Source organism: Dipodomys spectabilis, unplaced genomic scaffold, assembly GCF_019054845.1.
Source record: "Dipodomys spectabilis isolate Male_0828 unplaced genomic scaffold, ASM1905484v1 ptg000165l, whole genome shotgun sequence".
Classification (NCBI taxonomy): domain Eukaryota; kingdom Metazoa; phylum Chordata; class Mammalia; order Rodentia; family Heteromyidae; genus Dipodomys; species Dipodomys spectabilis.
The window spans coordinates 1724831-1748492 of record NW_024870842.1 but is presented as its reverse complement, the minus strand read 5'-3'; the positions used below and the strand labels follow the sequence as shown (position 1 = coordinate 1748492).

The window sequence follows — 23662 nt, the reverse complement described above, 5'->3', positions numbered from 1 at the left end:
CTACCCCAAAACGAAACTTAAAACAGCACCTCAGTCACAGCTTTCAATCTTTCAGCGAGGTTGCTCAATGAGACAACTAAATGTGACTTCAGTATACTTGGTTCAAAAGATAAATTTCCTCAAGGATGAATTAATTAAAATGTTGCATTGATTTTATTTCCTCTATTGCATGTAAAGTAAAATGTCTCATTTGGAATAAGCATCTATCAAGAATTTTTAATTTTGTTATATATGACATGAACCAAAGAAAAAGTCCAATCACTAGTTATATATAAAGTATTTATTTTTATGCACATATTTACCTACAAAATTTACAGAAAATAAAACAGCAGAATTTGTAGAATGCCCTCTTCAGACTTCTTAGGAGCAGAGGGTTTTATTGCTGCAGTTCAAAAAATAAAACTTTACACAAGTGAAAGTCAGGATAAACAAAATCTTAAAAAAAATATATAGTTAGCACTAAATAAAACAATGGACTGAAAATAATCACAGAGCTGCTGTACTTAAGAATCTGGTTTAACAAAAATTCTCAAAACATCTGTAATTTCTTACAACATAATGGAGATGAGTTTTCCTCAGTCTAAGCAGAATCTGTTGTTTTTCCTGCAGTACAATTAAGAGAAGAAAGAATGAAAGGCACACATAACAGCCAGTGTTAGAGAGCTGTGAGGATGGCAAGCAGATGTTCCTGAAATACTGGTGCAGGGGAATAAGGTCCACACATCTTCCTCTTTGTTTAATGTTGGCATTGATTTGCTATTTACAGTAGTTTGCAAAAATACATTATAAAAACTGAGTGAGGTTCGGCTTCTAAGTTTAACTTAGTAACATAGATGCATACTTCATCTGCAAAACTCTTTGCAGGAACTGAAGTACTAAAGTGACACTAATACTGAACACAGGTAATCAAAGGTACCAAAGCACCAACAACTTGAGTCATCATCAAGACAATCTTGGGAAATATTGCACACTTCTTGTCTGTTGTTGCTATAACCTTCACGTATCCAACTGCAAAAGGAATCCTTATGGCTTTTTGCGGTATCACTTATTTGAAGAGAGACTGTTTTAGGTCCCATAACAATGAGTGCAGACTGTCATTGAACGTGAGGCCTAGGTTTCAAAATTAGTTTTCCTGTCTGTAAAAGAAAAAAATTCAACATACAGTTCTATTAGAAATATTTCCATTTTATTTATAAACTTTATAGAGCATTTATTCATACGGAGTCAGAGTATTTCTCCATATTTAGGCAACATTCAACAATCATTAGGTATGTTTTTAAAGCTCCCGTTATGTGGACTGAATGAATTCCTTACCCCTTCAGCAGAAACACACAACTGGGGAAGTAGCTTGGTAGAAAAATACATATTTAGCAGGCATAAGGCTCTGGGTTCAACCCCTAGCATCAAAAACAAAACAAAACCAACAGGCACACATATATCTTCAATTCCTTACTCCCTTGTTAGCTAGAAATCAAACATTTTATACACTGGATAAAATTCTTAACTCGTACAGATTTATGTTCCTTACTACATGAAATCTCAAAGACATAAAACCATATATTTGGGGGGGTGGGGAAGTGTGGGTGAGAGATGGGAAGGGATGGGAAGGGGAAACAAAGGAGGAGCCAACAATGCTTGATAAGAAACGTACTCATTATCTTGCCCATGTAATTGTAACCCCTCAGTACGTTATTTTCACAATTAAAAAAAACCCATATATTTGGGCAAAACGTTTCTTCTTTTCTTTTTTTATTTTTATTTTTGGGTCCGGTCGTGGGGCCTGAACTCTGGGCCTGGGCGGCTGTCCCTCAGCTCTTTAGCTCAAGGCTAGCGCTCTAACACTGAGCCACCTTCCCAGCCCCACATTTCTTCTTTTCAACATAAAAGAAGTTAACTTCTTCAAGTTAAAAAGCGAGCTAGGTGCAAGTGGGTCCTGTCCATAATCCTAGCTACCTCGGGAAGCTGAGATCTGGAGGATGACTGTTTGAGGGCAACCCAGGCAGAAAAGTTTGACAGACACTATCTGCAAATTAATCATCAAAAAGCACTCTGGCTCAAGTGGCAGAGTGCTATTCTAGCAACTGCGATAGCTTGAGTTTAAATTCTAGTACTGCCACACAAAAAAAGTATACCAATGGTTGGAGCAATGAACACACACACTGCTGGTGTTCAGTATATATTGGTAATTCTGTGTTAAGCAGAGCCATCTTTAAAATAAATAATAGTTAAATGCATACCCTAAAACCAAACAAATTACTTTATCTGGAAGAAAGGGGATTTAGGTGCAATGTAGTACACAGAAATAGTGTAATCATTAAGTGTTTTTTTTTTGTTGTTGGTCATGGGGCTTGAACTCTGGGCCTGGGCCCTATCCCTGAGCTCTTCAACTCAAGGCAAGCACTCTACCAATTGAGCCATAGTGCCACTCTGGGCCTGGGCCCTATCCCTGAGCTCTTCAACTCAAGGCAAGCACTCTACCAATTGAGCCATAGTGCCACTTCCGGTTTTCTGGTGGTAAATTAGAAATCAGAGTCAAGTATGGATAGTTTGGAAAATGGGGGGAGCTGTATGTTAAACAGGAATTAAATCAAGACAAATTAATTAACTGTGTTAACATGCAATTAAACAAAATGGAGCATATCTAAGTCCTAATACTGGGTTACGGGAGCAAGTTTGAAAAATCTGTAGCATCTTCCTTTAATACAGTCAGTAAGAATATACAACAAGGTTGGTGCCAGTGGCTCATGTCAGTAATCCTAGCTACTCAGGAGGCTAAGATCTGAGGACTGATGTTCAAAGCTAGCCTGGGAAGAAAACTCTGTGAGACTCAACTCCAATTAACCAACAAAAAGAGCTGGAGGCAGAATTGTGGCTCAAGTGGTAGAGCGTTAGCCTTGATTAAAAAAAAAAAAAAAAAGCTCAGGGACAGCTCCCAGGTCTTGAGTTCAAGCCCCAGGATCACACACACACACACACACACACACACACAACCCCCCCCCCCCAATAAAATACAAATATTGTCAGTCATTATCTTTGGTTGATGAGATTTCAAGTAGTTTATTTTTTATCTTCAGCTCAAAAGTGTTATTTGGATTCTGGTTGCCTTTTGACTTTCACTTAAATTTTGGTCACTTAATTTGTTTAGTCATTGATATCTTGGTGGATTTCTGATACTTTTTCCACTGTTCTACTGAGCTATATTTTTTATTAGTTAGTCCTGGGGCTTGAACTCAGGGGCTGGCCACTGTCTCTGAGATACTCTACTACTTGAGCCACAGGCCACTTCCAGCTTTTTTCTGTTTATGTGGTACTGAGGAATCAAACCCAGGGCTTCATGCATGCAAGACAAGCATTCTACCACTAAGCTATATTCCCAGCCCACAGCTATAATTTGTATATACGAAAATGCTCAAGGGCTGGGAAGATGGCTCAGTGGTAGAATGCTTGCCTTGCATGCCTGAGGCCCTGGGTTCGATTCCTCAGCACCACATAAGCAAAAAGAAAAAAGCCGGAGTGGCGCTGTGGCTCAAGTGGTAGAGTGCTAGCCTTGAGCTGAAGAGCTGAGGGACAGCACCCAGGCCGAGTTCAGGCCCCAGTCCGGACCCAAAAAAAAAAAGAAAATGCTCAAATCTTGGGTTGGGAGTGTAGCTTATTTATTAATTTTGTTCCTGGTCTTGAACTCTGGGCCTGGGCACTGTCCCTAAGCTCCTTCTGCTCAAGGCTAGCACTCTACCACTTGAGCCATAGCACCACTTCTAGCTTTTTCTGTGATTCATTAGAGATGAAGTCTCATGGACCTTCCTGTCCAAGCTGGCTTCAAACTGTTATCCTCAGATCTCTGCCTTCTGAGTAGCTAGGATAAGCCACCAACACTGGGTTAAATAGCTTAACTATAGTACACTTTCCTAGCATGTATAAGACTGAGTTTGATCAGCTTGCACATGGGTATTCACATGTACACGCAAATGTATATACACAGTTTGGCCCAATTCCTGTATTACGTTCGGACAAACATTGCCACCACTCTGATTGAGTTCTCACTATTCAGCAAGACCCTCTGTGCTCCTCTGCAGCCATGGTTTCTACTTCTCACCTCCTAAGAACATAACCACTTAGTGTGGCTTGTCTTTGAACCATACAATGTGTCTGAGTTTCCTTCATGTTACTCTCTTTCAGTAACTTGCCACTTTTTAATTTGGATAAGTAGCATTCCACCTCATGAATATACTTTTGTGCTTTTAATTACTAAGCTATTACTGCAATCTCACCACAAAATGATTCAAATAACAAACAATTAAGTTACCCTTCTATCTACCACAAATACAAAATACAGCTTCTCTCTCCAGAAGAATTTTTCTATGAGCATTTGTTTTTTTTGAGACAGGATCTCACTAAGTTTATGTTGGCCTTGAATTCTGGATTACAGGCATGTACTAATACACCAGCTCATTGTTTTTTTGTTTTTGTTTTTGTTTTTTTGAGAAAGGGTCTTGCTAGAGGCTGAAAACTTATGATTCTTCTGCCTCAGCCTCTCGAGTATCTGGGGCTACCAGCATGTGCCACTGTTCCTGGCTCATAATTAAAACTTAAAAAAAAAAAAAAAGTTTGTAGCTTAAGTTGAAGCTGAACTTTACATCCTCCTGCCAAAGCCTCTTAGTGCAAGGATCACAAGAGTACACCATCACACCAGGCATAATTATATCTATAGCTGGGCACCTGTAATCTTAGCTACTTAGGAGGCTAAGATCTGAGGATCATGGTTTAAGAAGTCAGCCCTGGCAAAAAAACAAACAAAAACCTTTATAAGTGATAAAAAGAATAATTTTAAAAATGCTTCATAATGTTACACCAATTTATATTCCCAACACAGCATTTTCTTTTCTTTTTTTGTCAGTCCTGGGGCTTGAATTCTGGGCCTGGGCACTGTCCCTCAGCTCTTCAGCTCAAGGTGAGCACTCTACCACTTGAGCCACAGCGCCACTTCCAGTTTTCTGGTGGTTTACTGGAGATAAGAGTCTAATGGACTTTCCTGCCTGGGCTGGCTTTGAACGGTGATCTTCATATCTCAGCCTCTTGAGTAGCTAGGATTATAGGCGTGAGCCACTGGTGCCCAGCAAGCATTTTCTAGTACTAGAGCTATCAACATATACTTGTAGCTTTTTTTTTTTTCCTGGACCTGAGGCTTGAACTCAGGGACTAGGCACTGTCAGAGCTGTTTTACTGCTGAAGGCTAGCACCCTACCACATGAGGCTCCACTTCCAGCTTTTTGTTGATTAATTGAGATAAGAGTCTCATGGACTTTCCCCTCCGGGCTGGCTTTAAACTGCAGTCCTCAGATCACAGCCTCCTGACTAGCTAGGATTACCAGCATGAGCCACCAGCACATGGTTATAGCTATAACTTTTACCAATCAGATAAAGTAAATGGAAATTCATTGTTTTACTTTGCATTTCCTCAACTACAAATGAGTTTTCCAATGTATCTGCCTCACAGGTAGCTGGGCCCACAGGCACGTGATATCTTGCCCAGCCATCTGTCCAGTCTTTTTATGTAAGCTTACTGGTCATTTGTATTTCTACTTTTGCCATCTTTCTACTTCTGTATCTTTCTCCACCTTCTATTCTAGCACCTTCTTTGTGCTGATGAGGACTAAACCAGGCCTCCCACAGGCCGGCCTGAGGGGAGACTCGGGCTGGAGGAGAGGCCTGTATAAGGCTGAGGGACCTATGCAGAGTGGAGGGGCCTGTCAAGATCAGAGAGGCCCACAGAGAGGTGAAGAGGTCTGGAGAGGCACAGAGGTGGGCTGAGGCGGGCGGAGAGGTGAAGAGGCTGGTGGAGAGGCAAGCGGGGAAGCTGAGAGGCTCACAAAGAGCTGAAGGGCCTGCAGAGAGGCAAGACCTGTGGGATAGGAGGGAAAGGAGGGCAAAAGAAAAAGTAAAACTTGCCCCTTGGAGGTTGCAGCTGCTCCTAGTTTGAGGTAGCCCAGGATAGGGCAGTTGCAGACTGACTAATAAAACTCCTTTGTCACCTTTAAGTGTACCTCTGTGGATTTTCTTGCTCTCAGAATTTTACACTACCACTGAACTACACCCTGACACTCAAGTCTTGTAAATTTAAAATGAGTGCCATTTTAAGAAGCATCATAAAGCTGGGGGCCGGTGGCTCATACCTGTAATCCTAGCTGCTCAGGAAGCTGAGATCTGAGGATCGCCATTCAAAGCCAGCCCAGGCAGAAAAGTCTGTGAGACTCTTATCTATAATTAACCACCAGAAAACCAGAAGTGGTGCTGTGGCTCAAGTGGTAGGGTGCTCACCTTGAGCTGAAGAGCTCAGGGACAGCGCCTAGGCCCAGTGTTCAAGCTCCATGAACAACAACAAAAAAGCATCATGATTCTATGTCAGTAAGGAAGATTAAGTGGCCGACTTGGCCAATTTCATTGCATCATTATTGGGAGCATCACAACTGCAGAAGTCTGAACCAATTCTGTAAGTGACAGTCTATTAATTTCACAGTCTACAGTCTACTCTTCCTGTTTTTTTGAACTCATAACCCTCCCACCTCAGGCACTGGGAATGTCAGGATTACTAGAGTGTGCCACCATACCAAGTTCAAATGACTGCTTTAATTCAACATTTCAGTTCTTCCATGCAGTTTTACAGTTTTCCAATGAAAAAAGTACTTACATCATCACAAGACATATTGTACTCTGCCAAAACAGTTCGACATCGAGCAGCTATACTGAATGAATATGGTCAAAGGAAAATTCTGTCTCAAAAGCAAGCTTCTGTAATGGGCTGGTTATGAAATATACCCCAAAAGCTCTTACTGAGGCGTGGATCCCAGCTGGCAGTGATTAGATCATGATCAATCCTCTGGCCAGTTCACTGCTAATAGGATATTACAAGGTAGGGCCTCACTTGGAGGCATGGGTCACCAGGGGCATGCCTTTGAAGGGTGTATCTTTTCCTCAGCTCCCTCCTGTCTCCTTTCATTTCTTGGCTGCCACAAAGTGAGCAGCTCTGCTCCTGCACACTTCCCTGACATGATATCTGCTTCACTATAGCCTAAAGCCATGGAGTCATCTGACCAATGACTGAAGCCTCCAGAATTTCAGTCACAATAATTCTTCCTTAAATTGCTTGTCTCAGATATTCTGTCACTAACGCAACATCTAACAATCACTCAGATTACTGAGAACAGTGCTTTATCCATGGTTAAGGATACATTGATGGTGCAACTACTCTCTTGTGTATTCCAGCAAAGAACAAGCCTATTAGAGTGATACAGCTAATAGTAAAAAATGGGTGATTCCACAATGATGTGAAGAAGGACACCTGCAAAAGAAAAGGATGAAATGTAACAATGTTACATTCTTAGAACAATGATTCCTATACCCCCTTGCATAAATAGATGTAATATACAAGTTATCATTGAAGACTTCGCATAACCCTAGTTCTCTACTGCTATGCTATAAGAACATTTTAAGTTCACCAATGGTTACTGTTTTCTTTCCTTTCTTTTTTTTTAAAGCCACTCTATCACTTAGCCACATTCCCAGCCTCTTTTCTACAATGTATGTTTTGTATCTTCTATATATCAAAACACTAACACTCTACTTCAAACACCTGAATCCAAACAATTTCAGTCCTCTAATCAAAAAATCCTACCAAAAAAGTTATTAAATTCTGTGTTCAATGAATGAAGGTAAAGCTTCTAGTCTCAAGAAAAACACAAGTCAGATGTGATCTAGTTACCACCCTGCCCAACACTTCCTTTGGAGAGCTGGGCAACTTCAACCATGCACACCCCAGTCCCAAGTATAATCGCCACTTCCTGTCACACCCCTATGCACATACCTCCCACCCCTCCAAATCCTACATACAAATCCTCAGCTTGGTAATGTATTACCCTCCTTCCTCAAAGCAACAAATGAATTGGTTTGAAGCTACTAAGATCTTTACAGATGTGGGACACTCAAGCAGGGGGAAAAATGGTTAGAAGCTGTCTGTAAAGAACTAGAACTCAAGAGAAGAACAGGATTCCTTTGCCTCCGTATAATGAGATGATAGTACAAAACCAGACAACATAAAATTCTCAAACTATATAGAGGGACAAGAGACCAGGATTCACAACTGGAACAAGAGTGGGAGCCAAGCCACACAGTTGGGGAATAGAAACCTAAACCAAAGAGAAGACAAGTGCTAGGAGCACCTAAAAAAGGAATTCAAGTCTAGGAATGTAGCTTAGTGGTAGAGTGCTTGCCTAGTATGCATGAAGCCCTGGGTTCCATTCCTCCATACCACATAAACAGAAAAAGCCAGAAGTGGTGCTGTGGCTCAAGTGTTAGAGCACTAGCCTTGAACACAAGCTAGGGACAGGGGCTCAGGGACAGTGCTCAGACCCTGTTCAAGCCCCAGGACTGGCAAAAAAAAAAAAAAATTCAAGCTAGTAACTACATGGGAGCAACAGAATTAAGAGGTGCCATGTTTTAAGACACACTACCTATTTCAGAACAGAAAAAACAAAACAAAACAAAACCCACCCAAAACACCAGTAGGTGGTTCAGCAAAGTCATAAAAGAAATGAGACGCTGAAAACATCAGGAAAAGCTCCGTAAAGATGGGATCCTGAAGAAAGGGTAATCGGAGGAGCGTCTTCTTGGAACCTTTGAGAACATTTTCATTCCCACAGTTCAGCTCAGTGGTCTGCTCAATGTTAGCAGATGTTTTCATGCCCCATTCCTGGGATTTGAACTCAGGGTCTGGGTGCTATCCCTGAATTTTTTTTTGCTCAAGGCTGCTTCTCTATTACTTAAGCCATAACTCCACTTTTGGCTTTCTGGTAGTTAGCTGGAGATAAGAATCACTGATTTTCCTGCCTGAGCTGGCTTCAAATGTGATCCTCAGATTTCAGCCTCCTGAGTAGCTAGGACTAGAGGTATGAATGAACCTGTAATTTTTTTTTTTAAGACAAGATCTTACTATGTAGTTTCCCAGGCTATTCTGACACTTTCTGTGCTCTTGAGTGAAGAGATTACGGACATGAACCATTGTACCCAGCTTTATGGTTTTATTTGAATTAGGTCAGTTGGTATTAACCTCCTTCCCTCCAGAGCAACCAACTGCATATCTAAACCCCAGGTATCCCCTGTGACCAAGTGTCTGTCACATTACTACTCCCCCTAGTTTCTTCCAGCTAGCTACTAGTTTGTGTTTGTGTACCTTCTTGAGACACAATTGCTGGTTAACACTCCTGTCAGGTTTAGGATTATTAAATACTAAATTAAGAAGAGCCAACCCTCAGGCTAATAGCTACATTCTCACCTAATTTAGGAATTATATTAACTACATAGTTTTGAGCCTATTTCAAATTACATTTAATTCTGTGTTTTATTAAGATCTCAACTAGCTGAAATCACCTTATATTTTTCCCAATTAGAAGTCAGATTCATTTCCCAAGACAGATTTTTCAATCTTCTTGGCAGGACTGCCTGAAGATGAGTACTCAGTGCAGCCTTCAGATCCCATTTTTGTAAGTGAGCACACAGGAGAGTTCCCTGTCAGCCACAAAACCCCTCTATTAACATGCATTTCCATCCTTGCCCACTCTGGTCCCTTCAGAGGACAATCAGAGGACACATTGTGAAGTGACCCCAGCCTGCTGGAAATGCCACCTAGACTTAACATTAGGTTCTTCTCTGTAACTTAAAGAGTAGTAAGTAAAACTACACAAAATGTCTGCTTGGTTTAAAAAGGGGAAAGAGATAAAGACTCTTCAAAAATTTTAACATTGTTACTCAAATAAAACTGCATCAGAGGGAAAAAAGTTCACTGAAATTTTGGAGTCTCTTAACTCTAATTTAAAAAAAGTCCGAGTTTGAAATTAAGGCGCAAGTTAGCAGAAGGAGGCAGAAATTAAGAGAATTTTTATTGGCTTTCATCAAAGAGTGCTTCAAGAAATAACATTATGAAATCAGTTATTGCATTTGGTGTAAGGATGTTCCTACACAGTGCCCAATGGGAGATCTCTTGGCATTTCCTATATTAAACTCCAGGCAGGAAATTTCTGAGATAAATGCTGAGAAAAAAAAAAAAACACCAAACACTCGACAGCTCAAAGATCTGTCTCTGATCTGTGTGCTTTCCTCACAGAAATGAAAAGCACAGAACTAACCTTGACTTCCTTCATTACGTGACTCTGAGATTAATTTATACCTCAATTCTAGCAACTGTGGCAAGGCCCATGGCCTATATACTAGTGACTTGCTTTCCTTCCTGGTCTAATTTGTTTTTTATCACTCATATATTGTGATAGTCATATGTTTCTCTTAAAGTCATCTCAAATGCAAATGGCTTTTTGGAGTGAAGTAAAGTATTAACAGAGATTATTCAAATAAAATACCATACTTTTTGAAAGCTGGCATTAACAATGCTAAACGAACAAAGTAGAATGAAGAGAATGTTCATATGAAAAAAAGAAAAATGAGAGATGTAAAAAAATATGAAATCTGCACAGAAATTGAGATAAATTAAGAAATATGTAATTGAAATAACACTTCTTAGTCCTTTTCTCTTAAAAAAAAGATACTTAATTCTTAAGAGCCAGCTAAAAGACTTTCATAGGCAAATTAATCTAGGGAATATGTGTGTGTATATATATACACACACATATTCATATATACACACATATATACATATGTGTGTAATTTTTCTTTTTTTTTTTTTGATGCCAGTCCTGGGGCTTGCACTCAGGGCCTGGTTGGGCTTCTTTTTGCTCAAGGCTAACACTCTACCATATGAGCTCCACTTCTGGCTTAAAAAAAAAACATATATATATATATATATACACACATATATTACATATATACAGTTATTATAAAGGTGAAGTACAAAGGGATCAGAGTTATGTAACTCAGGTAAAGAGTACTTTTTTTGTTTTCGACAATGTCATCCCTTCCCTTGCTCTCTCCCAGTTTTCACTTCCAGTATTTGTGTGGTTAACTGGAGATAACAATCTCATGGACTTTTCTTGCCTGGGCTGGCTAACAACTGGGATCCTCACATCTCAGCCTCCTGAGTACTAGGATTATGGGCATGATCACCAGTACCTACAAGGGCATATATTTAATGTAAGAGTTAATATCATTAGTAGTAGTTACAGGAAGCCTTGCTTGATATTTTAAATTAACAAAGCACCACTACATCCATTATCTCATTTAATCTACTCAAGATTTTAAAACAAAATGTCTACCTTTTGTGTTTCAGGATCTATTAGCCAGTTCCAGGCACCAGTAGCTGTACAGACAGATACCACTATAAGCAGCACTGATGAAAGATAAACACGAAGTTAGTTAGTGAGCAAACATACCCTCATATTTCATAACCACCACCAGCTCCTAACAAACAAGGGGCAGCCAAAGAGCATAACACATTCTTAAATGGAAAACACACTGACTGGACTCAAGAACTGGAAGACCTGGCATGTGGCCTTGAAGAATTCTCTTAACACTGTAAACTTTTGTAATTGGGGTACCCTACCTTTTGTTACTTAGTTAGAACTAATGAGAATGAAGATTAATGAAATTAAAAGAAACCAGATGGTGAAACTTTGATAAGACTCTGTTATATAACTGTGTTATGTTTTAAGCTGATTTTTGCACATCTTGCAAACTAAAACTAAAAAAAAATTTTTTTTAATTCATTTTTCAAGTGTATACAAACCAAACAAAGGCTCCTTTTTTAATGTACTGGGATTCTAACTAAGGACTTTGCCATGCAGACAAGTGCCTGCTGTGGAATTAAACAAAGGTCGCTGTTAGAAGTGTGGGGTCAGTGGAGCAGACCAATCACTATCAGATTTTCTTTTACAACCTAAACAAAAGTCAGGACAGAAATCAGGGCTTGTAGAACTTAGAAAAATTTATCCCTCCACATTAAGCTAGAATTATTTTAGAAATTCTAAACAGATCATAATAAAACTGAAGAATAACATCAGAGAATAGTAACAGAGCCCCACAATGTAGTTAATATTCTGAGATGAGGATAGCTGCTCATCTCTCAGTGAAGATGAACTAGTTTTCAAATGTGGAGATTAAGTTTAAAAAAAGCAATAGATATAGGAAACCTTAGCCATTTAAAGTTCCTAGTGACACAGATAAACTGGAAAAAATTCATTTTAGGTATTTAACAGAAGAATTAAAATATCAAAATTGTGTTTTGAACTATGAACAAACTAAACTCAATTTATTGTAATCTGTATTTCTAGAATGAAATATACAAGACTACATAGGCAAAATTTGTGGTGGTGGGATTTGAATTCTGGGCCTCAAGTTTGCTGGTTGGTATTCTAAAACTTGAGCCATTCTTTCAGTTCTTCTTGTTGGTTACCTGTGGAGTTGATGTCTAGTGAATTTTTCTGCCAAGGCTGGCTTCAAACCACAATCCTCCAGATCTCAGCCTCCTGAGTAGCTAGCATTACTGCCACTGGTACTTTTATTTTTAAAAAATAAAGTAACAATGAAAACACTAGAGAAGATTCATCTATGTGCTTTTATTTGATTACTACGTTAAACAAGCTGTCTCTTATCTGCAGCACTGAGACATGAGTCAGGAAGAGTGTGCTCTTGACCTTTCACTTTGCAAGCTAGGGAAGCATGGAATACATTTTGAAAGACTTTCAAGGAACTGTAAAACCAGATAAATCAGCGAATAAGAAAAATCATAACTTATAAATCTGGCTGATCAAGATTCTCACAGTATATGATTACAATTCACAAATTACACAGAAAAAAATCCTGACCTAGGGGGAAAAAAATCTCTTATTTTTGCTCTGGCAAAGCAAGTTACACTTTAAATAAAGTACATTATCATGGTAGGGATGCAGTTCAGTAGTAGAGCACTTCATCTCATGCACTAGACACTGGGTTTGACCAAAGGTATAGTCTAAAGGTATGTCCAAAGGTATACTTTCAAGGTATGTGCTATTTTACTTGTGTGTGTGTGTGTGTGTGTGTGTGCGCGCACGCGCGTGTGCCAGTCCTGAGACTTGAACTTGGGGCCTGAGCATTGTCCCTGAGCTTCTTTGTTCAAGGCCAGTGCTCTATCATTTGAGCCAGAGCTTTACTTCGAGCTTTTTTTGTAATTTACTGGAGGTTAGACTCTCATGGGCTTTTCTGTCTTGGCTGGCTTTGACCTAGGATCCTTAGATATCAGCCTCCTGAGTAGCTAGGATTATAAGTGTGAGTCACCAAGGCTGGCTTTACTTCCTCCTAATTAAATTGAATTTAGCAAACATTCAAGATATTAAGACTTGGGGCTAGGAAAGGGGCTCAGTGGTAGAGTGCTTGCCTTGCATGCATGAGGCCCTGGGTTCGATTCCTCAGCACCACATAAGCAGAAAAAGCTGGAAGTAGAGCTGTGACTCAAAGTAGTAGAGCACTAGCCTTGAGCTGAAGAGCTGAGGGACAGTGCGCAGGCCCAGAGTTCAGGCCCCATGACCAGCAAAAAAAAAAAAAGACATTAGGACTTGTCCAAAGCAACACATGATGGCCTGCTACTAGAGCTTACTGAAGAGGGTTGACAGGAAGAGTTTGAGCCCAGGTATTGAAGGCTAGACTGAACAAAAGTGAGACCCAATATCAAAACAGAAGAATATTTTATCACTTGTGTATTTGTCCACATTTCTTAAACAGTATCTTTCCATGGGACAGTAATTACAACTCATTCAAATCATACTTTGTAAAACTTTAAATATTTACAAAAAGATAGGAATAACATACATTCCTTTTCAGAGTCAGGCGCCAAAGCAACACCAGTAGGTTATATTATAAAAATCAACTAGATTGACTGTGGTTCATGCCTGTAATCCTACCTACTCAGGAGGTTGAGATCTGAGGATTGCAGTTCAAAGCCGCCCAGGCAGGAAAGTCCATGAGACTCTTACCTCCAATTAACCACCAGAAAACTAGAAGTGGCACTGTGGCTCAAGTGGTAGAGCGCTAGCTTTAAACTGAAGAGTGCAAGGACAGTACTCAGGCCCAGAGTTCAAGCTCCACGACCAACCAAAAAAAAAAAAAGAAAAATCAAAAAAAGAACTGAGATTATGGGCTGGGAAGGTGGCTTAGTGGTAGAGTGCTTACCTGGGCTCTAAGCCCTGGGCTTGATTCTTCAGTACCACATAAACAGAAAAAGCTTCAAGTGGTACAGTGGCACAAGTGGTAGAGTGTTGGCCTTGAGCAAAAGAAGCTCAGGTACAGTGCCCAGGCCCTGAGTTCAAGGCCCAGGACTGGCAAAAAAAGTCAACTAGAGATATATGGGAAGCTGAGATCAGAAGAATCATTGGTCCAGGTCAGTCTGGGCAAAAAAGTTTGAGACCTTATCTTGATCAAAAACAAATGCTCAGTGTGATGTTGTCATCCAAATGATAGAAAATATAAATAGAAGGATCATACTCTAGCCAGCCCAGCAAAAAGCAAGACCCAACATAAAAAATAAGTAGAATGAAAAAGGGTTGAAGGTAGGGCTGATGTGGTATATAGAGTGGCTGCTTTGCCTAGCCCTGAGATCCAACTTCAGTACCACCAAAACAGACACAGACACAGACAGACAGAGACACTGACATGCACACACACTAACCAACCTAATTAAAAGTCCAATAAGGGAAACATTAAAATTTTGCAAGCATACATTAAATATGAATTTTTGGGGGGTACATAATGCAAGGCATCACAAATGCTAAGCACATACTCTCCCAGCCACACATCCCCAGTCAAAATGTCTTGCTTTTGTGTGTGTGTGTGTGCCAGTCCTGGAGCTCGAACTGAGGCCATGGGCGCTGTCCCTGAGCTTTTTGTTCAAGACTAGATCTCCATCACTTGTGTCACAGTTCCACTTCTGACTTTTGGGGTAGTTAATTGGAGATAAGTGTCTCACAAACTTTCCTGTCTGGGCTGGCTTTGAGCCATGAGCCTCAGATTTCAGTCTCCTGAGTAGTTAGGATTACAGGCACGAGCCACTGGCACCTGGCTCAAAAAATTAAAAACAGAAACACACAATTACTTCAAAAGGTTGTACACAAATAGTAAAACCACTAAACAGGCCTCTGAAATTTTCACTGTGTGTTACTAAAGTTACAATATTTAATGAAAAGTTAAAGTATATGTTTTCGTAGAAAAATGTAAAATGCAACCACATAGAATAGTTGGTTCTTTTAGGGTAACCAGTTTACATAACCTTGTCATAGATATATCTTTGTAATGCATTATTTACAGTGGTTTTTTTTTTTTTAGGGGGGGGGGTTGGTCGTGGGGTCTGAACTCTGGGCCTGCAAGCTGACCCTCAGCTCTTCAGCTCAAGGTGAGCACTTTACCACTTGAGTCACAGAGCCACTTCCAGCTTTTTCTGTTTATGTGGTGCTGAGGAATTGAACCCAGGGACTGATGCATGCAAGGTAAGCACTCTACTACTGAGCCACCTTCCCAGCCCCTTGTTTACAATGGTCAAGTAAGTTTTAAAACTGTCTGAATAAAGAGGACCCTTATAGTTTAATAAAGCAAGCACTGACTCAATCCTATTTGGGAATAAAATGATCAAGTACCACCTTATCTTAAAATATATGGCAACTTACTTCTCCAACGTCCTGTGGCAGGCTGCAAGCAGTGAATATATTCAGTAAGCCTTCTCTCGAAAGCCTTGAGGTCTAGGAAGAAATGTTTCAGTTCTCTGATTAGCCAAGCTTACTAGTTTGAACCTACTGAGAAGACATTTTACATGGTTAACTGATTCAGGTCTTATCCACCAAATGACACCTAAGACAGTTTCAAAATATTAAACAATTATCTTTAAGTCGTTGTACAAAGGGGATTTCAATTCCGCAAGTCAGTTTGTGAGTACGGTGCCCCTTCCGTACTTTTCCCCCCCTCGCATTTCTCCCGACCCCACCCATCTCCTCTAGTTTCCAAGTTCCACTTCACCAATGCACTTTGCACATTACCTCTCTCGGTCGTCTGCCCCGGCCTCCCAGCCTCCCCCTGCTCCTCACACAAGTTTGTTTACGAGGACAGTTTTAAGCACATTGATGAAAACACGACTCCCGATTTCGCACACAGGACACTGGGCGGATTTTACTTTGAGAAGCTTCCAAACAAGCCGTGAAGAGCTGGGATCGATCTGAGGCGTGGGGGAGAGGGGAGAGCTTGCACATAAAAGGACCCAGACCAGGCTCGAGCTCCTCCTATTCTGCGGAAACGGACAACTTTCTCCCAGTACCCCACGGCGGTCAGAGATCGCGGTCACCCGGCGCGGGCATCCGTGCGGGGTTAACGGCAAAGCCGCCCGGTTTCCTAGACCCCAGGCTACTGGGGACGGGGTGCGGGGCAGACACCCTCCGTTCCCCCTCCCAGGCTGGCAGGTGATCCCCGCGGCGCCCACGGCCTGCGCTAAGGCGGGTGTCCAAGCGCTCCCTCCGACTAGAGATGGGGTGGAACTGCACCCGGGCGCTCTTGCTGACGGCGGCAGGCACTGGAGAAGCCCGGAACACCTCGGGCCGCCGACCCCGGGGGTTGTCAGAAGAAGAAAACGAGCTCACGTACGACCACTGAGGAGCGAAGGACGAACGCGGAGCCCCCGGAGGGGCGCGCGGGCCGGGCCGGGGAGCGGAGGCGCGGCCGCCGGCGTCCGGGCCCGTCCCTCCTCCCCGCCCTCCGCCGCCTCCCCGGGGTCCCCAGTGTGGCCCCTGGCGACGCGCCCTACCTTCCGCCTGCTCCAGCGAGTTCATGTCGGGCGGCAGCTGCGGTCACCGCCCCGGCGCCGTCCGCATCGCAGCCCGCGGCCCCCACCTGGCCTGTAGCGCCAACTCCCTCCGCCAACCGCTTCCCTCGGTCCCGTCCCTCTTTCCCGCCCCTTTCTTAAACATGCTGCTTTCATTGGACATCTCTACCGGACCAACTAACTAAGGTTGGTTTCTATTGGCTAATTTCTGCACGAACAAAAACTCAGCGATGGACGGCCAGCCGGAGGGGCCAAGAATTGCCCGAGGCCGCGCTAACGTAACGCTGGCGTCGCCTCCTGTCCCGGGGAGGAACTGCAGTCCGCCCAAACCTAGTAGGTTTGCGTCGGTATTCTTCAGAGTTCCCTCCTTGGTTCTTTCATTCCTCACATGGTGATGGAGCGCCTACTAACTTTCAGGCAGTGTTCTGGACGCTGATGAAGGATACAGATATTAACAAAGCTGGCCTTGTCCTCAACGAGGTCAAGGTGGAAATAAAATACTGACAGAACTAACTAGAACCCCGAATAACGAATTTCCTTAATTATGGTACTTCTTTCCTAGATACTCAAGCCCTTAAGCAAGCCTTCCTGTCTTGGTTATTTCTTCTCAAATTATCCAAATTTCACAAATCATAAAGAAGGCAAAGTGTAAGCTCCAATGCCTATACAAATGGAAGGGCTTGCTACATTTATATCTATCACAATGCCTCTGCTTATTTCCTGGTGGTCATTCATCTGTTGGCGAACTATTCACTGAAGGACCTGCTGGGCAACTTGTTTATCCGGGACAGATAGGAGCAAGTCAGATTCCTAGCCTTAAGATGGAAAATATCTCTTTACTTTCCATGTAGACTTTTCACACCAGGCAAGAAGCATGCAAATAAGTAGTTGATTTTAGATAAGGAGGCAGTAGAGTAACCCGATCCAGGGAAGTCAAGGAAGGATAGCAGAGCCAGTGTTCTGTGGGAGGACTTCACTGAGCCCCAGCATTTGACCTGAGAACCCCAAGATGGCTGAGAAGAAACCAATTATGCAAAGATGAGAGTTAGGAAAGTCTTAAGCTGCACTGGAATTCTTTCCTTGTTAGGATTTTGGGTATTTTATTCATTATCAGACTTTCCCTTCACATTCCAGCATGGAAATAGCCCTTAATAAAGTATTTTTCAAAGTTTTCATTTAGAGAGATGTCCTCTGGATCAAACCCTTTACTTGCATTATCTCATTGAAACCTGCAAGGTAGTATTCTTTAAAAATTGAGTTGAAACCAAAGAAGGTCACAAAATCCACTTAATGGGTTATAAGCAGCAGCAGCTTATTTATTTAGATGCCAATACTAGGTCTTGAACTCCAGGCCCAGGGGTTCTTCTTTCACTTTTTCACTTAAGGTTGATGCTCTATCACTTAAGTCATACCTCCACTTGCTGGAGATGAGAGTCTCATGGACTTTCCTGCTCATGCTGGCTTCAAATTGCGATCCTTCAATCTTAACCTCCTGAGTACCTAGATTGCAGGTGTGAGCCACTGTCACCTGAGTACCTAGATTGCAGGTGTGAGCCACTGTCACCTGAGTACCTAGATTGCAGGTGTGAGCCACTGTCACCTGGCTGTAAACATTAGTTTTTAAAATGTGTTTAATTAAAAATTTGAAGCCACAGTATTGGAAGGAAGGGTTGCTTTTGTTCGTGGCTTTTTTCTCGGCTCTGGAAATATGTATAAACAGATACTGGCTTCCTGTCGCAATGTAGGATGTGCATTTTTTTTCTTCCCCTGGCTTGATAGTATATTTTATTTTATTTTTATTTTTGTCATGGGGCAAATTGTCTTTATCGTGGTCTATAAAGTTTATGAGTTCTATGAGCTTTGACGATACAGTTATTTCTTCCACATGTACATTTTTTTCCTTTTGCTTAGTGTCAGCTGTTCCCTCTTTCCTGCTCATTCCCTCCCTCCCATCACTGCCATTGAGTTGCTTAGTTCGTTTTGATCAATGTCCAGTGCAGCTGATGGGTCCCACTGTTGTATGTTTTCCCATTTCCCTCTAGTTCTGCGTCTTCCTCCTACTTTTCCTCCGATGTGCACATATATATCATATATGTGGTCAGCAGCATGGGGTCATTTAGTCATGATTCGGCCAGAGGAGTGGAGGTCCTTTGTTTCTCTAGTCGATTTACTTTGTTCTATCTCCTTACGTTTTGGATTTAACATCTACTTATCAGGGAGACCATGTGCCATTTCTCTGTTTGCTCTTGGCTTACCTCACTCAACATGATTTCTTCTAGTTCCATCCATTTCCCTGCAAATGCCAATATTTTGTCCTTTCTAATGACCACATATTATTCCATTGTATATAGGTACCACAATTTTTTTTATCCATTCATCTGTAATGGGACATCTGGGTTGTTTCCATATCCTGGCTATTGTAAACAGTGCTGCAATGAACATGGAGGTGCATGTGTCCTTGTATCCTGGTTTCTGTTGTTTTAGGATAGATGCCTAGGAGTGGTATGGCTGGGTCATTGGGGAGGTCTATATTTAGCTTTCTGAGGCCCCTTCAGACTGCTTTCCAAAGTGGTTGTATAAGTGTTCATTCCCACAAGCAATGTAATAGTGTTGAATGTGCATTTTTATCTGAGGGCTCCAGAAAGAAAAAAGTGGGAACGTTCAGAGGCCATCAAAACAGGCCAATCTTACAACAAAGTAAAACAAATTTGTCCAAATGTTGTGATTATTTCATACCCTGGATGTGAGCTCAAAGTTAAATTACTCCTTTTGTCTTCTTGCCTAATGTTCCATTTCTCCAAGTGTAAAACATGTTTCCCTGGACATCTAGCAGTGGAGAGATAAAGGCCATCAAACATCCATGCTATGATCCACTCTTTGTGACCAGATGTGGAGAGGTCTGGTATGAAGCAGACTGGTAGATAGGACATTACAAGCATTAGGGGAAGTGGGAGTTTTGCTTGCTTGCTTCCAAAAAGATAGTTGTTTACTGAAGGGGTTCTATTTGGCTGACTGGGGTGTGCAAGTTCCTAGCAAGGGCTTATGATAACAAGCAGGAGAAGAGAGGGTTACTCCCTGGCATCTTCCCTCTCCATCCTTCATTTCCAACTGCGCTCAAGTGAATGCTGAGCACACCTGTTGGGAATGTTCACATCATGATAGTTGAGGGACAGTAAGGCCAAAGGGGAAGAAAATAGAAACTTGGAAGTTGGAATCTTTATGGGGAGACCAAAGGGAACAGATCTGAGGAGCATCATATTAATGATAGTTTGTAAGGAGAGGATAATAAGAATTTTTGCTGGGCATGGTGGTTCATACCTGTAATGCCAGCAACTAGAGAGGGAGAGACAGGAAGATCATAGCTCAAGGCTGGCTGGGCCAAAATCACAAAACTCTGCATGGAAAACAAAAACAAAAGCTAAGAAAAAGAACTAGGGCATGTCTCAAGTGGCCCATGCTTCAATCTTCCATACTGAAAAATCGAACAAACAAAATTCCTAAAACAGAAACAAAAAAAACAAAGAACCACTTGTTGCAGGCATTGGGATGTGAGTCAGGAGTCCAAGGATCTGCAATCATCACTCCTGCTGTTTCTAAGAGTAGAGTTTAGGGTGAAAACAGAAGATGAGAAAATAAAAGACCTTAAACATTAGTGAGAAGATGAAGAACCACTTCGAAGAGGGCTAGTCATTAAATGGGCAAAGCTTGTTATTTTTTCCCGGGGCATGCCTCTCTGCCTTTGATAGTGCAGCACATTATATTTTCTTTATACTTTGCAGGTAGCTCTGTGGGGCCAGGGGACTAGAGCTATTAGTAAACCCATTTCAGAAATGAGTCTGTAGCTAAGTGATTAAGTTAAATGGTCTTAACCTTATCTCTCCTCTCTCTCTCTCTCTCTCTCTCTCTCTCTCTCTCTCTCTCTCTCTCTCTCTCTCTCTCTCTTCTTTATCTCTCTCTCTCATTGATTGGTTGGCTGTACCTTTAGCATGTGTTTATATAGTAAATTAGGCTAGTTTGTTTGTTTGTGCTAATACCAGGGCTTGAACTCAGGGTCTAGGCACTGTCCTTTAGCTTTTCACCCAAGGCTGGTACTCTACCACTTGAGTCACCCCTCCACTTCTGGCTTGTTACTAGTTAAAGATAAAAGAGTCTTATGAACTTTACTGTCTAGGATGGCTTTGAACAGTGATTTCCAGATCTCAGTCTCCTCAATAGCTAGGATTACAGGCTTGAGCCACTGGTGCTTAGCTCCAGGTTGGCCTTGAACTTAACTTATAATTCTCTTGCCTCTGCCTCCTTAGTGCTGGAATTATAGTCATGCATAACTGACAGTTTGTACCTCCTCCCAGTCCACCCCATTCCCCCAGCCAGACAGTCTTGCTTCCTAGTCTTTCCTAACAGCCTGCTCTCCACAGAATTGTGCTGTGGAATTACAGGAGGGTTGCTCTGGGGTCTTCTACCACCTTGCAGACAGCACTCCTGGGAAAGGTATTGCGTTTGCCAGCCCCTCTTCTTTGTTCTCTCTCTTCCAATTCTTCCTAAGGCTGCCAGCTTCCAAGATGCTATGGTTCAACTGTCCCCATCAGAAGTCATGTTGAAATGTAATCCTCATTGTGCTCTATGGAGAGGGTAGAAACTTGAGCTGACTGGTATTCAGAGGCAGGAGCTTTAGAGGTAATTAAGGTTAAATGAAGTCCTAACCCAACAGGACTAGGTTTTTGTAAGAAGGGGAGGTACCTGGGCCACAAAGCCTTGTTATGCCATATAATGCCTTACGATCCTATGACCCCATAGGATTGTCTGTCCAGAGATTCTTCATAGAGTCTCTTGGATCTCCAGAACCATGGAAAAAATAAACCTTTATCCCTTATAAGTTATTCAGTCTATGGTATTGAATTATAGCAGTGGAAACTAGATTAAGATACAGCTCAACATAACCACCTCAAAAAGGTTTTCTGCATTCATGCCTAGTGCTCGTAACAAATGACTGTGAACCCGAGTGATTTAATACAATGACAACTTGCTGGGAGCCAAATGCTCATGCCTGTAATCTTAGCTACTGAGGAGGCTGAGATCTGAGGCTTGTTGTTTGAAGCCAGCCTGGGCAGGAAAGTTTGTGAGACTTTTATCTCCGATAAACTACTATAGAGCTGAAAGTGGTACGATGGTTCAAGTGGTAGAGTGCTAGTCCTGAGCAATAAAAAGCTCAGGGACAGTGCCCAGGTCCTAGAATGGCACTAAAAAACAAAAACAAACAAAAAACCCCAATGATCATGGGGCTTGAACTCTAGGCCTGGGCGCTGTCTGAGCTCTTCAGCTCAAGGCAAGAGCTCTACCACTTGAGCCACAGAGCCACTTCCAGTTTTCTGGTGGTTAATTGGAGATAAGAGTCTCATAGACTTTCCTGCCCAGGCTGACTTTGAACCACGATCCTCAGATCTCAGCCTTCTGAATAGCTAGGATTACAAGTGTGAGCCACTAGTGCCCGGCTTGTGCTGGAATCCTCTTACCAGGGACTCCAACTGATGTGTTCATCTGGTCAGGAGAAGTGGGTATCACGCCTGTACGAGTGAAGATTCTAGATATTCTGGTCCCGTATCCATTGCTCATTCTTGCCTTGATGTGTCCCTGGAAGGGAACAGAGTCTTAGTTTCTTTAGGACAAAAAGGGCTGCTTCTCTATCAGTCTACTTGTTGTGTGTGGCTGCCCTTCTCTCCAGTTCTTTTTAGCAACTTTTAGGAGGGTCATCTCCGGCCCAATTGGGGATGCGAGGAATACTCTGTATATCAGTCCATTTTGTTGCTATGACAGGGTACCGAGGTTGGGTCATGTATAAAGAAAGATGGTTTGTTTTCTGGTTCTGTTGGCTGCCAAGTACAAATGGCACAGTAATAGTATCTGCTGAGACCCTCCCCCCCCTGCCCAGGTGATGTCACACCTGGGTAAGAAGCAGGAAGGGGCCTATTTGTGTGCAGAAACAGAAAGGAGTCAGAAACAGGAAACTGGGTGAGGTCCGGGGTCCTTTGAGCACACCAGAAAGTTCTTCAATTTGATGAATAAATCCAGCAATTATCAGGATACAGAAATCAACACAGAAAAATCAGGAAGTAGCAACACCCTGGCTACCTCTTGGTGAAAATCCTCATCTATTGCCTGGCTGGTGGGCTGGGCTTTCCTGATGCGGTTAGGGGGTCCTCCTGTTTAGTTTGGGGGAGACGTGTTCATCTCTTGGACCACTCTCTGTAGCCAGGTAGTAGGTTTTAAAATGCCAGGTCTGGGAAAAACACAGGCAATCTCCTGCTGTTTGCATCTCAGCTCTGGGAATCTCAGATCAGTTGGTCCTCCTTAACTGTTTCAGAGTTCTCATTTGGCTGCCTTTTGCATCACTTCCAGGCTTTGTGGTGTTGTTTAGAAAAGAGAGTTGCAGAGAGAAATGTCTTTGCCACTATTACCAATCAGATTCTCTTCTGATTCCTGGGAAGTGGTCAAACTCCAGGGTCGCATCTCTCAGTTAGAAAGACAAAGTTTTACCCTCCTGTCATTGGACAGGCATTGAAGGATGCTCTTTAGAAACAAATACTATGAGGGAAAAGGAGCTATTAAGGAGCCCTAGCGCAAGTATGCAAAACGGACAGCTTCCACTCAAACCTCACAGCAAAATCTCAGCAGACACTCAAAACTCCAGCCCCAAACTTATTTTTGTCATTTTTATTGAAAGAGAAAAATATTATATTAAGCATTCTTTATTGTTATTATAAAGGTAATATACAGAGGGTTACTGTTATTCATAAGTCAGGGGATGAGTACTTTTGTCACTTTTATGCTGCTTTTTGGCTTATTTTGGTAACTCTGCTTCTTGTTCTTTGCCTCTTTATTGCAATACAAAGATAAAAA

At 42.0% G+C, this 23662-nt stretch overlaps 1 protein-coding gene across 1 annotated transcript; it reads right to left on the bottom strand.

Moving 5' to 3' along the window:
* Nucleotides 1-262: 262 nt before the first annotated feature.
* Cnep1r1 (CTD nuclear envelope phosphatase 1 regulatory subunit 1) lies at nt 263-16869 on the bottom strand. The gene is made up of 6 exons (XM_042693459.1): nt 16751-16869; nt 15627-15698; nt 11253-11326; nt 7227-7336; nt 6686-6740; nt 263-1136 (listed from the first exon to the last, which is right to left on the bottom strand). Exons 1-6 carry the CDS (start codon nt 16773-16775, stop codon nt 1095-1097), a joined length of 378 nt encoding a protein of 125 aa, XP_042549393.1. The 5' UTR covers nt 16776-16869; the 3' UTR covers nt 263-1094.
* Nucleotides 16870-23662: the final 6793 nt, after the last annotated feature.

Excerpts from the sequence above, each read along its gene's own strand:
- Cnep1r1 (XM_042693459.1), bottom strand. The coding sequence starts at position 16,775 with ATGAACTCGCTGGAGCAGGCGGAAG. Across the intron at positions 6,741-7,226 it reads AGAGTAGTTGCACCATCAAT|TATAGCTGCTCGATGTCGAA; the intron begins GTATCCTTAACC and ends ATATTCATTCAG. Across the intron at positions 1,137-6,685 it reads ACAATATGTCTTGTGATGAT|ACAGGAAAACTAATTTTGAA; the intron begins GTAAGTACTTTT and ends TTTCTTTTACAG.